General features: G+C 38.7%; 1 protein-coding gene across 1 annotated transcript in view; it reads left to right on the forward strand.

The window, feature by feature from the left end:
• SLC36A4 (solute carrier family 36 member 4) overlaps positions 1 to 18,400 on the forward strand; it is a gene marked incomplete at its 5' end in the record, with an annotated part of 129,114 nt that overhangs the window by 16,174 nt on the left and 94,540 nt on the right. The window contains 3 exons of the mRNA XM_082009496.1: positions 837 to 921; positions 13,360 to 13,587; positions 14,850 to 14,948. Coding sequence (XP_081865622.1) covers positions 837 to 921; positions 13,360 to 13,587; positions 14,850 to 14,948 — 412 coding nt within the window. The remainder of the gene's footprint in view (positions 1 to 836; positions 922 to 13,359; positions 13,588 to 14,849; positions 14,949 to 18,400) is intronic.

The raw sequence follows: 18,400 nt of genomic DNA on the forward strand, positions 1-18,400 counted from the left end.
TTTGGCTATTACTTTGTTTTGAATAAGAAAAAGGTGAGCTAGATCTTTTGTGATGACTTCATAGGAATGGAGTAGAGTTCAATTAGAGGGAAAGTTTGTTTGTAGGAAAATATAATGACAATTCTGTGATGCACCAAAGAGTTACAAGACACAAATGGCAATTTGATTTCAAGACACACTGCTGCAGCAAATCCATTCTCTGAGACAGATCTCTGCTGTATGCCTGAATCTAGCGAAGTGTTTCATTACAGCGTGTCTTCAGGCCACCGTTGTGTATAGCTTTTTTAAAAAACAATCTGAACCATAGTTTAGAGTGTTTTTTTCAATGAGGTAGTGTCTGAATATGTGTTTGGATACATTGATAGAGACCCACTTAGTAAGATGTGAAAATGTTTGTTATCTTGAGTTGCTGAAACTTAGATAACTAAGACTGTATAAGACATTTAATCTCTGGTCCTGGTGGAAAACTGCTGTGTTAAGGGTTAGCAGACCCCAGCAGAATTTATATGTGCATTGAATATATACGTCTGTTGTTTACATTTGTACCACATTGTTGAATCTTTGAATTTTGTTTTATGCTACTTTAAAATATGTAAGTACCTTTATTTTTCTTTTTTTAAAGAAACTTTGATGCCTACTCAATGTTACCTTAAAAAGCAAACACATACAAACCCACCCTGTTTTGCCAGGAACCTGCATTGAGTGGTCCTGAGATTCATGTGGCATTTGAATCTAACGTTTTGACTACTGTAAAAAGGAGGAGTAATTGCATGTTAGCTAGAAATTAATTGTTTGGATCCTAAGTATAATGTTTGTGGTTTTTTTTTTTCCCTCAGGTATATTGTTGACTTTTTCCTTGTGATTACACAATTGGGATTTTGTAGCGTTTATATTGTGTTCTTGGCAGAAAATGTGAAACAGGTGAGTAATGTTAGTGTATGAAAACAGTTGTGGTTTTAGATTCATTTTCCTTCACTTTTCTTTCTTATCCTTATAAAGTCCAGCAGAACTACTTCTAAAACGTGAAGTTGAGAGATGCACAGAATGGGTTCTACCACGGTTTCCACAAAAAAAACTTTTGGTGAAAAGGAGCAATGTGCAAAGTGAACTACATTTGAATCTTGTGCAAATGTTTGTGGCTTCATTGCCCTCTTTGTTTGTTGAATTTAAAAATTACTTGTGGAAATGATAGAAAATAAGGCTGAAACTGCTCTAGGAGCACTGCCCTATATATTTTATTTTTTTTTCTCCTGGCTAGACCTTCTGCTGACTTGCTTTTTTTTCCCCTGAACAGGAGTTCAGGCATATTTTTCCCTTTTCATGTCACTGGAATCTTTCTTCGGTTCTTGTTTAGTCCTGTCCCTTTTCTAGAATGGTCTCATCTGCCACAGAATCCATTGTATCTAAGTAAATCTTGATTTTTGTTCTTAAAAATGCTTGACATTGAAATTTCTGCAGCATCCTCAGTAGTCAGTTCAAATGCTTTCTTATCTGTTAGACAGCTTCTTGTTGTAGAAGCTTAAAAATTTCTTATTGGTGTTGTAAGTCCTGTATTTCATGTTCTAACTATAAGTAATTTATTCTTTTCTATTTGCAGATACCTTTTATATTTTTGAATGTTGTTATCTTGTCTCCCCTCTATCCAATAGAATCTAATAACTCCTCTTGCTTTTCTGTGAACACTGTGCAGTTGGTCACACCTCTCTTTTTTCCAAGTTTTATCCCTGAAGTTGGTTATGCTACTCTAGCTGAAGTTTTGCTTGTGACCAATAAAGATGAAAGGTTATTTCACAGGTCTTGTAGATCATATTCCAGACTTGACATATCAGTATAATGGTCATTTTGCAGGAGCATGTCATTGCTAACTCATGATTAGCTTGTGTCCACTGTGATATCTCAATCCTTTACTACAGAGGTGCATTCTAGGAAATGCTTCTGGTTCTTCTTTCTGTACAGATGGTTTCTGCTTACCTATAGAATCTTTATTTTTCCTTACCTGATTGATTTTTAACCTGATTGAATTTTAATCCTGTTCTTCAATGTTCTTTCACTTTCCGTCTGGAATAAGATGTTTAAACACTGCTTACTACATTGTCTGTGTTATTAATGAAAATATTAAATAGCAGTGCTCATGTAGCACTGCAAATACTATTTAGGCCTATAATATATAGTATTAAACATATGCAAACACATTTCAATATGTTACAGATTTTTAAATAGATTGGATATTAATTTTTGGAAAAATACTGTGATTTATCTGTGCAAGTTGATTTATTTAAGGATGTCTAAAAATATTTCATCATGCCATATTTATGAAAAAGTCTATTAAAAATTGCAAATGAATCCCCACAACCACAAATGCGTACACACCTCCCAAGCAACCCCCAAACCTTTCAGTAAAACACAACTAACCCTTTTCTCTCCCACAACCATCCGTCACAGATGAAAGCAAACAAAACCATGCCTATCACTTCCATGACAACTGCTCCTGCTTTCATTCATGTTTTTTGTCTCTCATTCCCCAGCCCTTCGAAGCTCTTCTTTTTCTCATCGGTGGTGATTTTTCTGTTGACCGCATCCCTGGCATTTCCTAGTCCTTCCTCATTGCATACTCAGCAGCTGCAGTCAGCGGTTTGTGTGTCTGAGCAGGTGGTCCATGGGAGGGCAGCCAGCACAGGTTGGCTGCCCAGAGAGGAGCCACACACACTTTGGGCTTGTGGTGCTCTCTCCTCCATGGGCTTAACATGCCAGGACTCTACCAGTGTACTCTGCTGTGTTTTCTGCTCATAAGATTCTAGTTGGTCACTTGGCTTAAAGCTAATGAGGATGAATCTGAGCCTGTATCTAAACATGTCTGCTTCTGTAATTAGTGAAGTTGGTGAGGAATACGGTATGGCAGGTTATTGAGCATTAATCACCCATATGGACTCTTATTCTACCCAAAAGGTAGAATAAAGGTGTCTGTGCATAGCGTAACTTACTTTAATGAGGAAGAAGAGTGTCCCCCGGGCAGTTAGTACATTGAAGAGACTATGTTTTTTCCCCTCCCCTTGTAGATGAGCATTTATATTGCGTTTAAAAAGTATTCCAAGTTCTATGGATGAAGATCCTGTCAGGGCGAGGACAACTTGTGTATTTGGAAGCTGGATACTCTGTAATTTGCATCTTGGAAGAGGAAAAACACCCAATCCTTAGAAAGTACAGTCCCACTGCCACAATCTATCTCAATACCTAAAAATCCTATTTTGCATCCAATGTCCTTTTGCTGGCCTTCTGAAGTGGAGATTTTTTATTGCATCCTTTGCAATTTAAGTTAGAATCAAAACTTCTCCCATCAGATAAGTATCTGATCAACCAGTTGTTATATATGTGTTTTGACCTTAAGCAAAATATGAGACACTTAGGCTTTTGTAGATTTTGAAAAAACCTGAAACCTTTACAGGAAACCTGTTGCTGCTTTCTTGAAAAAAGTTGAAAGATCGTATAGAAAAGCAACCTTTGCAAAAGCAGTGGCTGCAGAGACCCATGACATGTACCCTGTGAATGAATTAAAGTTATTAGCAGTTCAGAAGTCCCACTTACAAGTGTATTTTATTTAGGTTGCCTTGAGCTCTTTCTCCTGGGAGGGAGAAGGCTGTGGTTTCTTTCTGGCGACTTTCTGTTGCCCGTAGAGGGCACCAAAGAACACAAGTTGGTCTTGCTTTAACATTATTTGGGGTGGTGGAAGGATGAGGCAGGTAAACAGAGGGAATAGGGGGTGGAGAACTAAGATAAAGGAAAAACGTAGTAAAAGTGTTACTGATACTACTCCTTGACCAATATCTCTGCATTATGCTCCATATTCTTATTATGTTTGCATGTTGAGGTGTGCAGTTAAACAGCCCACTGGAACCAGTGGGAGCATCCACTGCAATCTTTTCTTTGAGATTCCTAAATTTAGTATGTTGAAGGAAGAGACTACTATTTCACAGAACAAAAAAGCAACAAGCATTTTAGAATGGTTCTGACACCTGAATTGTGTATTCATCAGTCCACATTATTTTGAGGTGAATATTTAGTTAGGCACATAGTGGTACGCATGAGTCTAAATACTTATTTCATCTTTTGAATTCTGTGATTTGATATACCCTTCTCACTAATGGATATGCAGTATAGCTTCTGGTGCTAAATCTTTTCTCATTAATGTCGGTGGGATTATAACAATGTTGGCTGCATTATGTTAAAGTTTTCCAGATGCTTTGTGCTCCGAGACCCTATTTTCATTTATATCAAATTGCAAATGAAACTTTTCCTAAAGAATATTTTCCTCAGGCACCAGAGAAACTCAGGTTGCTGGTGAGAGTTCTGGTTAAGTCTGACAGCATGCAAATATGGAGTTACAGGTGAATGTGTCTGGAATTGGAGAAGAATGGTAAAACTATAACAAAAGCTGGAGGTTGACCACAGCAAGACTGGAGCAAGAACATACTGGGATAGAAGAAAGAATCTATGCCCAAAAAAGCATGGTCCCCTTTCATACCATAGTTACTTTCCTTTTCCTCCTTGAGCAACAGCAGACCTTAAGCCAAAAGTCTTGGCATTTATCAACTTGCTCATGAATATTTGCTGAGTTCTCTGGAAAAGTGTCCTTTTCTCGTTGTTTGATGATAAAGCTAAAAAATGAAAACCTGTTCTTGCTCTGTGTGGGAGAACTTTATTAGATCTTCAGCACATCCCATCAGTGGGATATGCTACATAATGGATTTTTTTTTTTTTTTTTTTGTGAAAAGGAAAAAAAAAACCAACCCCACAACCCCAGAACTCAGGAAGTTGTACTTAGACATAAAATTGGAAGTGTTAAAAATGTTGCAGAGTTGAGTACTGAGTAATAATGAAATACCAGAACTAAATGAACTGTAAAACATTTCTTTGGCCTTTTCGTGCCAAATTACAGGATTACAGTATAGTCTTTATCTGCCTGATAACATACTGGTTTTGGTCCAGATCTGGCCTTGTCTGTTGTACTGGTTGTTGCTCTGAGTTGAATAAGGAAGGAGTCAGAAGGAACCGTTGAACTCAAAGAGTACTGTTTTGATCCCATTAGGTATTGAAAAGTTCGTAGACTGTATGACAGAAAGAGTGGGTTTGGGAATATTGGCAAGGAAACAGTGGTCTCGGTCAAAGAGACTGAGGAAATGGAATTATTTCTGGCTTCTGAGAGAGTTCTCAAATATGTTCATCAGTTGAACTGAATTTTCTGCAGTCACTAGTTGTGCATTAGTCATTTGCTGGGTGCCTGATGCATCAGGAATCTGATAAATCAGATTTGCACAAGTGTTTGATCTTCATGGATACAGCTGAATTTGGCGGATGCTGTGCTTGGGGTAGGTAAATGAGACATGATGTGAACCATTCCTGTAAACAAAGGTGTTTCAGGTATCACACTATCATGTGAGTTAATGCTTGAGTAACTGTCGTGGTTTAGCCCCAGCCGGCAACTAAGCACCATACAGCTGCTCGCTCACTCTCCCTCCCAGAGTGGGACGGGGGAGAGAATTAGGAAAAACCTCGTGGGTTGAGATAAACACGGTTTAATAGGACAGAAAGAAAGAAGGGAACAATAATGATAATACCAACAAAGGAATGCACAAGAACAAGTGAGGCCCAATACAGAAATTGCTCACCACCCCGTGATCGACAGCCCGTCCCCGAGCAGCGATTTCCACCCCCCGGCCAACTCCAGTTTATGTACTGGGCATGACATCGGATGGTAGGGAATATCTCTTTGGCCAGTCTGGGTCAGCTGTCCCGGCTGTGTCCCCTCCCAGCTCCCCGTGCACCCCCAGCCTGCTCGCTGGCAGGCCAGCACAAGAAGCTGGACTGTCCTTGACGGCTCAGCAACAACCCAAAACATCAGCACATTATCAACAGTTCCTCATCCCAAATCCAAAACACAGTCTCACACTAGCTTCTGTGAAGAAAACCAGCTCTATCCTGGCTGAAACCAGGACAGTAACGGAAGTGACTTCTGATGAAGTCACCTAGAGACTAGGGACTTCAGTGACTGTGTGCTTCCTTTCTAAAACCCAAATGAAATTTCCTCATGTGGATTAGGGAAACATTTGTGGAACTCCCAGGTGCAGTCATGATAAATGCAGAACAAAATGCAGATAATGTGTGTTCAGATTGGAAGTTGAACTATATCCACTGAGCTCTGTGACGTACAAAAGGATATGTATGTGTGCCTCTGTCAAGCACAGATTCATTGAATGGATTAGTGAAGAGATTTGTCTAAGTTGGCTGATACTCCAGCGGTTATTTCAGATTATATTGCTTTGTTTATAGGGAAGAGGCAGTTAAGTTATAATGTCCATGGCTCAGCATTACGGCCGTAGACAGTGATGCACTAGCAGAGAGCAGCAGGAGGTGGAAGGTGATTGTTGTCCACAAAAGGAATCTGAGATTACATTAATTCTAATATTTAGGAGACCAAGTTAGACAGATAGTGAGTCATAGTCTGTCCTAACACAACGACCAGTAAACTTGCACTGAGCGAAACAGTGTATGAGAAAGAGTTACTTAAAAAAAAAAAAAAAGAGGTCCTCCTTCTGCTTTGTATTTTACTTGTTAGAACAGTTTTAAGTGTTACCTGACTATTTAAAAAAAAAAAAAATCTTGTAAAACACTTGTAAAATGTTGGTAATGTTAGCCTGCACCTGAACAAATCGGTATAGAATCATAGAATAGTTTGGGTTGGAAGGGACCTTTTAAGATCATCTAGTCCAACCCCCCCGCAGTGAGCAGGGACATCTTCAACCAGATCAGGTTGCTCAGAGCCCTGTCCAACCTGACCTGGAATGTTTCCAGGGATGGGGCATCTACCACCTCTCTGGGCAACCTGTGACAGTGTTTTACTACCCTTGTTGGGAAAAATTTCTTCCTTAGATCTAGTCTAAATCTGCCCTCGTTTAGTTTAAAACCATTACCCCTTGTCCTATCGCATCAGGCCCTGCTAAACAGTCTGTCCCCATCTTGTAAGACCCCTTTAAGTCCTGGCAGGCTGCAATAAGGTCTCCCCAGAGCCTTCTCTTCTCCAGGCTGAACAACCCCAACTCTCCCATCCTGGCCTCACAGCAGAGCTGTTCCAGCTCCCTGATCATTTTTATGGCCTCCTCTGGACCTACTCCAACAGGTCCATGTCTCTCCTGTGCTCAGGGCTCCAGAGCTGGCCGCAGCACTGCAGGGGGGTCTCTCCAGAGTGGAGCAGAGGGGCAGAATCCCCTCCCTCGCCCTGCTGGCCACGCTGCTTTGGATGCAGCCCAGGTTGGCCTTCTGGGCTGCGAGCGCACGTTGCCCACTCAAGTCCAGATCTTCTACCAGGATCCCCAAGTCCTTGAGTATAATGTCATCTTCATTAGAGTTTTCTTCTGCTGCTCTTCATTGTCAAATCTCCCACAGCCAACTGCTTCACTCTAAGAGGGAGAATAGTGATCCTTTTTATAATTTTTGCATTTTACTTTCCAGTTGGGCTTTCTTCTATTCATCAGTCACTCCTGCCTGTTTGTTTAGCTCTCCCACAAGATTAACCTTTGCTGGATCTTACCTGGTGTGCCTCTTTTGAGTCAGTGTACAGAATCACTATTCTGTTATGTCTCAAAATCCACCTCTGCAGTATGGATAGTTCTGTGGTCTTGCCTAAACCCGTAAGTGGTACTACCCTGACTGATGTTGTTAAAGCTGCTTTATTGATATGAAGTTGATTTAAAGGTGTATATATATCCACAAAAAAGAATGAACTGTCCTCCTATGCTTTTATATCAGCATCACTGTGTCCATAGTATCAGTTACATGGTATATGCATGTGCATGTAAATGTACATAAAATAGTAAAAAAGTATTTTAGTAATGCAAAAACCTGTGTATATTGGACAAAATGAGAATGGCTTGACAATCAGCAGTTGAACTGAAACTTTCAAAAGTTTCTTTTTTAATAAATTGAAATTATAGTTAATAATTAATATGTAATTAATATAATTGATAAATTGAAGCCATGAGCTTTGCATTTTGCTGCATGCAAGTAGTAGCTCATGGAGAGTAAATTTCAGAAAGTTCCTCCTCACCCAGACAGTACTTCTGTCTTCAGCAGCATTACAGTTCACAGTAACCTCTTCATCTGATGGCAAGCTAATCTCTAAAATGCTCTGCATGGGATAAGCGTGTGTACTTTCAGCAGTTACTAGGGCATAAGTGGAACTTAACTAACCATGTCACGTGTTTTTTCTGTACAAAGCCATAATCCTCCATAGGATAGGCTTTGAGAAACAGGGCTGTGTCACGTACGGCTTTGATTTTCTTATTTTATTTATCTCATAGCAGAATAATCCTCTGGGGTTGGTCAGATCTCACTAGAGTGAAGGCTATCACAAATAAATAAAGTTTGTTCTATTTTCTGAGTGGAGTTACAAATACCTTCATGCAGTGACAGCTGTGACCACACAGAGCAAAGATGGGAAGAGAGTAAGGAATAACCGTGATTTGTACTGTTGAAGTCTGGTTAAAGCAGTGTCACTGTTGTGCTCTGAAGACAGAGGAAGGAGGGAGTCTGGGAGCAGATGGGCTGTATCCAAGAGTGCTGGGAGAAACCTGGAGTCTTTGAAAGACTGTACAGAGTGGGGGAGGTCCTTGAGAACCGAGGAGAGATAAATGTTGTGCTTACCTTCGTAAAAGGCCAAAAGAATAATTTGTAGTATTAGAAGCCAGTCAGCCTCTCTTCAGTCCCTTTGAAAATCAGGAATTGAGTCTGATTGGAGCACATTTCTTAGGACGTGAGAGAATAAGTGGGTGGAACCAGTCAGTATGGATTTACCAAGGGACTGACCAACTTGATTGCTTTCTATAAGAAAAAATGTCTGAATGTACTAGATAGCACCTTGATTTTAGCAAGGTTTTTCATGCTGTCTGACAATATCCTTGTATCCAAGTAAGCCTGTTGTGGGATGGATGGATGAATGGACGGACAACTAGCTGTGGAAGAAAAAAGCTGGTTGTATGGTCAGGCTTACAGGGTAGTGGTCATGATCATGAGCCAGCAGTGTGTCTTGACAGCAAAGGGAACCTACAGCATCTTGGGTTGTATGAACAGGAGAGTTGCTCATAGATTGAGGGAAGTGATTATCATCCTCTATTTTGGAATTGTTAGACCACATCTAGAATACTCTGTCAAGTTTTGGATATCCACAATACTGGAAAGTCATTGACAAACTGGAATGAGTTCAGGGGAGGGCTGCCGAAATGATCGGGGCTGTAGCACTTGCCCTCTGAGGGCTGGGGGAACTGGGCTTGTTCAGGTTGGAGAAGAACTGGCTTTTGGAGGACGTAGCAGCAGCCCCCCCAGGACTGCAAAGAGGTCTAGAAAATGGAACCAAGTTCCTTAGTAGAGTTCAAGTGGGAGGACAAGAGAAAGTGGTCATAAAATAATGCAGGAGTTTCTGATCTGAAGCAAAGAAAAATTTTAAGACAGCCAAGCACTGGAGCCAGTTACCCAGAGGGGTTGTGCAGTCTCCATCCTTAGAAGTTTTCAAGACCCAGCTGAAGAATGGGGAGAGGAGCAATCTGGTATGACCCCATAGCTGGTTGAGCTGTGAGCAAGCAGTTGGACTATAGACCTCCTGAGGTCCTGTCTAACCTAAATTATTCTGTGATTTAATGAATACAAAGTTTTGGATTTTTGGATACCTCCATTTTTGGATGAGGTAGTGGAGAGCACTGTTGAGAATACAATGTTTTGTGTAGTAGATAGGAGACTTGACAAGGCAAAGTGACTCGAATGAGAGGTGGTGTGGAAGAGAGGAAGGGGCAGCAGGAAGACTTGGTGAATTTTGTGGAACTGGCATTTATTCCAGACCTAGGATTGCAGCTTTTGGGTTAAAAACATACAAGTAGTAGATGTTTTCTTAGCTGGGACTAAGACCAATGTGATTGCAAATCTGGTTTACTAAAAATATTAGTATTTTATTATTATAAGTAACTATATAATTATATTTATTATTATAAAACTGAGCAGGTTCAGAATTTCATCCTTTTTTCCTTTTTTTTTTTTTCCCCATCCTCCCATCAAAATGTCTTTGATGCTCTGAATTCTGTCTTTAAACAGTATTTCAAAGGACAAGATCTGATGCAGGCTCCTGCAAGTCATGACTTTTTAGAGAATGCATTTGTCCTCTGTTTCCTTCTCTGGTGAATGCTGGGCAGGGAAGTATACAGGAAGAAAGGGTAGATGCTTACAGTATTGTAAAGCAGACCACACTGTTGTGGTTTATTGTAAGACTAGAATTTGTATCTGAAACGTGCAAGTGGGAGGTGGGAAGCTAGAGTCAGGGAGTCACAGTCTGATAATTTTAGTTGGCTCTGTTTTGCGCATTCTGCATCAATATTAATTCGTCTGGTGGTGGTTGTGGAGAGTTTGTATGCAGCTTTAGTATGTTCTGTGCTTTCTTCATATTTTTTTGTGAAAATAAAAGGCAGATAATTATAACGGCTATTTTGTATGACTACTCTTACCTTACACAACATGGAGCCCATCATCAGGGTAGCTGATCACAGTAGACCTCATTTTGAAAAGAATTCTATAGAATATTGTATACTACATTTTCCAGCCATATTAGCCAGTGAAGTCCAGTTGAATGTCTAGTTGGAATTTGGTGGTGGTAATAGGAAAAAAAAAAAAAAATTCTCATTTTAGGAACTTTTTGTTGGGGTTTGTGTATAAAAATAGGGTGTCTTTGTCTTAAGAGAAAACTGAAGTGGTTAAATGCCTGAAATTATTTAAGTAGAAGCTGATTTATAGTGTGATATTTTACAAATGTGTTTTAGAAGCTGAACTGTATCCTGCCTGCAGTTATTTTTTTTAGGAATAATTTCTTTTTTTTAAAATAGCTCATGAGGCTTACAAATACTTACATAAATCGAAGGCACACTAGGTTAAATATTTATTGTAGCTGAGGTTTTCGTTGTGACTTTCATGCTCAAATCACACTGTAATTCTTAGAAAACCCTCTTATTGTGTCCTTGGGTGCAGAACAGCTCTGGCTACCTGCGAATGCATGTGAGCAAGGAAACATGAAAGGCTGTCAAAGCGTTTGTTCTGTGTTTCTGTTTTAAGTATGGTGGGAAAGCAGGAAAGTTCTACAGAGACCTTTACTTCATGTGGCATTAGGGAAGTAATTTGGTTAAGTGTTTGACATATTGCTTGCCAAAGTGGAGTTATTGTAGCTGTTTGAATTCTGGAATCCAGTTTTAAGTGTATTTAGCTCTTCTTTGTATTTTTCTAAAAAATGTTATCTTAATGAAAACTAACAGATGTTAAATGTCTCGTAAGTAACACTTAAGATTCTTGCAAGGTGGAAACCATCAGTGTTTCTGTAATGACTGGTGTCCTCTGTCATTTAAAGTGAGACTTCTGGAGAACATGTGGTTGCAGAATTCTATCTTTTATCTTTCCCTTTTTCATAATGAAAAAACTGTCTAGTGCTTTTTGTAACAGAAAATAATTTTAAGTTAATGTCTTCTTGAGTTTGTGGATTGTTTGAAACAATGGAAATAAAGTGAATTCTGCAATTTTTTTTTCTCTTAGACTTGTGTGAGTTTTAAAAAACTTGACAATTTGAATGACTTTGTTAACATACAGTTAGTTTTACATTATAGGCTACCTCCCTCTGCCTCATGAAAGTCTCATAGTGCCAGTGATCCCTTGGTTGCCTACCGTATCTCCAGCCTGTCCTCATTTCTCCACTTCATCCTCTTCCTCAAGAGTAAAAAATTAATAGCCCTGAGTTACTGTGACCTATAAAATAAAATAGATGTTATTAAGTACTGGTAATTGTGGTGTTTTTTTATGTAGCCATGGCAGTCCTAAGAACTTACATTGTAATGGTGGTACTTGCCCCTTCTATTGTAACAGCTTAACGTGGTTGGATTTTTTGAGGCAGGATCTATGATCTTATTATTTCACTTGCACAGATAACAACTGACATTTTAAAGAACAACAAACCACATTGAAAGAATTGCCCATGAATTAAACACTCTTGGGACCATGCCTGTGAACTATGTGATAAGGATAATAATATTTAAGAATTTCTACACTTGTATACTTCCTGGGGTTGTAGGTTATACAGCCTTCCACCGAGTTCAGTTCTGTATTAAGTTTTAAGACTGTGGCTGTAGTAGTTGGTTGTCTGACAGTACTTAGGAGTCAGAGTATTGTCTTCAGTTGTTTTGTTATGTATTGATTTCCCATTTTTGTTTAAGCCTCTTTGTGCCATAAGGAACTATTTTTTTTTTTTTTTCCACTGTCTATGTGTCTTTTTCATAGTCATCAAGCCAAAGGCTTTCTGCAATATGAACAGATTAAACACAGCCACGTGCTGATTTGCAAGATGGTGAATGTGATGGAAGGGAAAAGGAAAGGATACACTTCTAGGGAAAAGGCATGATAAGATTTGAAATAAATGGATTTGAACTGTGGTCATTTTGCAGCAAGCAGAATAACCACCAGCTCTTTATGTTTTGATGGTGGTGTGCACGTAGCACAGAATGTATTTTGACAAAACAAATTTTGGCAGTTATGGCCACATTAACATTTTTGCAAAAGAAGCAATGAAAGTTGTGAATAGTTCCAAACCCAGTCTTCTGAATTGCACCATAGGCAATTATTGTGATATTATATACCAAAAAACCCTAATACGCTTTCATATTGTGTACTATTGTTTATCTGTAGGCATTTATATCAATTTAATGGATACTTTCAACTCTCTTGGAGCTCATGGTTTTTAAAGTTGAGTTACCGTTGGTCCATAAAAGAGTGAAGAGTGACAAAATAATTGTAATTGAAAGACAGACAGGCAGGTTCATATTCTAACATTATTTTGTATGTATGCTGCTACGATGTGCATGGTAAAGGTATAAGGTTATTAGGCACTGAACTTAGGTACGATAGCAGTTGATCATCCAACCCCCTTAACTCTCTTTAGGAAAATTCAAACTCTGATATTTAGGGCTAGATCCATCTCTCTTGTGTTCATTTTACCAAACGTTTCCTTTCTGAAAGGAGTCTGATCTAAGCTGCTCATGTGGATTTTCTCTTTAGTCAGTGGTGAGATAAAGACGCTTTCAGATCCTGATTTCGTCATTTGTCTTAAGGATGAAACACTTGCTGAAAGTGCCTTGTCTTCCCCTCTGCACTGAGAATACAGGGGTCCTGAAATGCCTGACACTCAGCAGGTAGAGCATAGGGACAAATTCCCCTGTAGAAAAACAGTGACGTGACTGTGCACAGAGGCTCAGTGCTACCATTGTTTAACATGGTTTTTTTTTTTTTCTACAGGTCCATGAAGGATTCTTGGAAAACAAGACGGCTCCCATAAATGTCAGTGCCACCAGCAGTTCTTCTGAGAAAAGGAGTACCGATTTACGAATATACATGCTGTGTTTCCTGCCATTCATGATCCTTCTCGTCTTTATTCGTGACCTTAAGAGCCTGTCCTTGCTTTCATTGCTTGCCAATCTGTCCATGGCTGTCAGCCTGGTGATCATTTACCAGTATATTGTTAGAGTGAGTATAAAAAAGTTTATTTTTATTTTTTTTTCTTAGTGTGGCAAGTTATATTTGTTGCATGTGGCTGTTGGTCTCTGGTAGATATATACTGACTGACAATTTCTGAAAGGCAGAATTATCTCGTATTTTATTGAGGCATCTTAATTTAAGGAGGTGCCTTAATACTTAAGACATGCTGTCAACACGGACTTGTACAGTACTTTTGAAAGAAAATATAATACTGTTGCACTTAAGACAAAAATATGTATTGTAATGACTTGGAGTCCTTGAGTGGAAGAATATGTGAATTTTTATGGGTTGCACACAGAACTTTCAAGGTTTCAATCTGTGGTCAATCTTTTTGTTACAACAGAACAACAGGTGCAGCAGCAACATTTATTTCTAGTGTTTCTCCAGTACAATCAGGAAAGATTTAAGACTTGCCCTTTAGTAATACATATTGCAGACTTCCATCTCCTGAGAAGTTGAATAGTTGATGCATTTTCTGGGTAGCTGCTGGTTTTCATATTTGGAGGCATTTCATAATGGAACAAATTAAACTGATGGCTGGAAAAAAAAATCACATGTAGAAACCTCTTCATTTTTCTTTCTTATGATTTTTTGAAAAGTGATATGTGCTAGACACTGTTGCACACATGGTGTAAGTAAATGATGAGTACCACTGTTGTTTGAGAAATCTTATGCATGAGTGTTACGAGACAGGTGAGAAGTGGAGGATGGGGAGGAAGGCAGAAAAGGCGGTGCAATGTATTGGCTGGGTGCGGAGGCAGGAGAAATTACGTAGAAGAGATTGGGGGAGATAGAGAGTAATTAATTGTTCTGCAGGGACTCAGCTTTTATTAAAAAGATTTTCTTTTACTGTCTTTTATGGTTATGAAGAATATCTGCAGTATGAAAGCAGATTAGAAAATGCGGTACTCTGTGAAGTTTGCAGAAGATTAAGCTTGAGGTGTGAGCTTGTGAGCTTTCCCTTTGGTTTTGACAGTCACTCATATGCGTCAGTGTGATACTCTAAATGTGAAAATGCCTAATGAACATAGAATAAATATATCTGCAAGTGTCTGTGTGTGGGTGGGAAGTTGGGTATAAGTGCGTATAAAGGACTAAGTTTGGGAGGAAGACCAGGGATTGTAAGTAGCAATGTATAAACCACTGTCAACATGTACCGAGTTTTCTTTCCTACAGCATAATGCATCAATCAGTATTATAGGAACAGCTAATGCACTTCACATAGCACTATTTTGCTTTGTTTTCTTCAGGACATAGTAGATCCTCGAAAACTGCCTCCTGTGGTTGGCTGGAAGAAATACCCGCTGTTTTTTGGGACTGCAATATTTGCTTTTGAAGGAATCGGTGTGGTAAGTGCTTTTTACTGACTCTTCAAAATATCTGAATCTGTGCTAGATGATGGGGTACAGGCAGTTTTAGTCCTGTTGTTATTTAGTTGTTTTTCTTGAAGCACTGATCTCCCATGCTGATGTGAAAAGGGTTAATTTATCTTGTCAAATAAGGCAAAAGTTAAGGACACAACATCCCCATCAAACGGAGGTTTGGTGAATGCCAATTGCTACTTGGACACTTAGCCCCTTCCCAAATTACAAGAATGTCTTTAATTCCAAATTGATTGAGACAATAGTGTAATAATAACAAGTATCATAATATGCTATATATTAGTATAATACTCAGCTAGTAATATGATGATATACTTATGATATAATTATAGTGATTCATCAACTCAGTTTTAGGCGATGAGTGTGTAAAAATAGAAACGTATTCAGCACCCCTCTTTTCCTTTGGGATCACAGAGGACAAAGTGATTTATTAGAAGTTTATTATTCTTGCTTCAAATTTGTCTGTAGATGTGACTTGACAGAGATGGAGATGATAAGAAAAAGGATAGAAATTTCAGAATATTTTTTTGATTCATGGTCTTCTGACAGTGAAACTCAGTTCCTCATTGTTTCCTGAAATATGTCAATAAAATAGATTTATCACTCTGAAAATTTGGGTTTTAAAAGTGGATTTTAAAAAATATTTTATTCACTTATTACTGTTCATGAGAGCTTTCTGAATGCATCTCGCACTAGCAAAGTTTGCAAGATCGCACTTTTTTTTCGACATGGCGTATTTTAAAAAATAGCCAGAGGCTTCTGGGAATGGTAGGTCATAATGTCTTTAAACCTTTGGGAAGCTACTGCATACTCTTTATTTGTCACTAATCTAATTACATACTTCAGCAAGTGTTACTGTATGCTTAAAACTAAACATCAAACAAACACCACCCACACCCAAAACCCCAGCGAAACCAACCCCAAATCAGCGTGTGGTTCATCTGAAACGATTGTCATAGAACAGAGGAGAGTTTTTGGATCTCTTTCCTTTTCTGGGACTGTCAGCACCGCGTTAAACCAGAATGTTTCACTCTGCTGCTCTGTTGTCACTGCCCGGAGAATGGAATAGCAAAAGCTTTAACTCCTATTGTGTTACAAAACTGTGTTCTCACACAGAGGATATGTGGATCTAGTGACCATGAATCTCACGTTTCTCAAACTGTTATCAACTGTTTGTCAAACTGACCTGACTGATGCAGAGGTGTAGCTACCATATATCTGAGTGTTTCTGGGCATCTTCCCTTTTGTAATTTGGAAGTTCCATTGTAGGGGATCAGCCATTTGTCTGGGATTGTTTGATGCCTACAGGTCTTCAGCAAAAAAACCCACGCTCAGTGAATCGGACAGATTGGGTTACACCGAGCTTGCTGCTCTTAGATTGTGTAGTCTGTCTGGGACAGACTGCGCTTGCTGCATGTGTGAAGTGCAAGTGGGTCTGACACGTTTCCCAGTTGTACCAGATTTGTTGCTCATGTACTGCATAGCCTGCGGGTGTGGACTTGGAGCCAGGAAATCCCAAACGGGAGTCGTGTGAGCCTCAGGAAAGTGTGGAAGGCTTATCATTTGGTAGCAGTAGTTTATGGAATTACAGGTAGGGATCTGATTTATGTTAATTGTTTTCTGGCATATTAGACAGCTCCTTAAATTTACATCAGCATTAGTAACATTGACTTCCAATGTAAACCTTTAAAGAACTGCCCAGAGCATTGTGCTTGATTGAATCCCTGGTTGTTACTAATGTCATCTTTAAGAACTCCAAACTTTTTTTCGTTCTTTTATTTAAGAGTATATAATGTAGAGTTCATTTGAATTGTACCTTTAAAACATAAAAATACTGCTTGATATTGTTAGATATTAGTGCTGTACAGTTATTGCACATATTTCTGTGTAGGCTGTCTCAATCTCTTACCTAATCATAATTTACTTACTCTTCAGAGCAAATTAAGAGTGCATTTTATTTTTTTCACTTTGTTACTGGTGTTCACAAGCTAATTAAATGTTTATGTTCATTATGGCTTGATGTGCTTTGCGTGTCTGTGTGAGTCCATTACACAAGACCGTTAAAATAACATGGCTACCTTTACAAATTAAAATTAATGGAAAATTCAAAATCTAGAGCTTAATGATTCTTCTCTATATGAAGAATGATAATAATATGTCTCTGCTTCTCAGGGATATTTTGAACATGCAGAATGTTTGCTGTGCTTTCTTATGCTGTAGCTGCATAAACCATAGAGAACATTGGAAGAAAAAAAATATTTTCTGGATTTGAATAATCAGAACTAAACAAAGCTGTTGAAGCGTGAAATAAGAGATGAGTGAAGCCAAGTGAGAGACACACTTCTGTGTTACTTAGTTAATATTTCGTACAGTTCTTGGTGATTGATTTTAATAACTAGTTGTTACAGCTCAGGAAGTTACAGTCATAGACTGAACTGTGATATATCTGCGTGTGTTTGTGACCTCTTGCAAATGTGAAGTGAAACGTGTTTTAAAAATTCTTTCATTGAGATGTAAGCTAATCTGTTTGAATTCACATTACAATGGAGTAAGAATACTCGCATAGGCAGTTGCTATTGTATCGCTGATGTGCGATAACTTGTTACCCTGTGTCTTAATTACTGTCATTCCTATGTCCATGTGGTTGTATTGTTCTGGTAAGGGAAAAACCTACATCATTAGATTAGCTTCTTAGTCTGCTCTCTCTGACAGCAGGCACTCAAAATGGATTTACCTAATTGTCCTGGTTTCAGGCTAAACCACAACACTAATCTTAATCTTGATAGAGGCTTGATTTTCGATTTTGTTCTGTAATGTCTTGCAAATAACACTACTGTGAAGCTATCTGAACATTGCATTATAAACAGAAGCCGTAAGGTCTTAATTTTATCAGAAAATTTGATTATGGTTGATTCATTTTATGCAGTAAGTTGTCCTTAAACAGTTATGAGGCCTCATTTTTCCTTTTCCTTGATTCCAAACATACTTTATGCTAATTCACACTGTGTTCATCTGAGAGCTGCCAGATTATTGAATCTTACGAACAGGGACAGCAAATGAAATTCTGAGTTTTTTTGGGGTGGTTAAGTCATCGTAGGCAGGACTTGACAAGAGAGGAAAAATGCCCTTGGTGTGGTTTCTCTGCCACCTTTGTTCTGTGTAAAGTTGTCTTTCCTGCTAGGAATATTTAATCATCAACAGAGTAGAGGAATAAATGATCTGTAAGGCACAGTATTAAACAGTACACCTTAGACATACCAGTCAGGAGGGTTTATTTTCAAAGATACTTAATTGACTTTGTTTTCATTAACAGGGGAGTGGCTAATGTAGACAGAAAATAAATGACAGTTTATAATGCTGTACTCAGTATGGAAACAAGTTTGTCTGGTTTCTTTGAACCAAATAATAGACTGCAGGAG

Source organism: Phaethon aethereus (genome assembly GCF_964289735.1).
Source record: "Phaethon aethereus genome assembly, chromosome: 1".
In the NCBI taxonomy this organism is placed as follows: Eukaryota; Metazoa; Chordata; class Aves; order Phaethontiformes; family Phaethontidae; genus Phaethon; species Phaethon aethereus.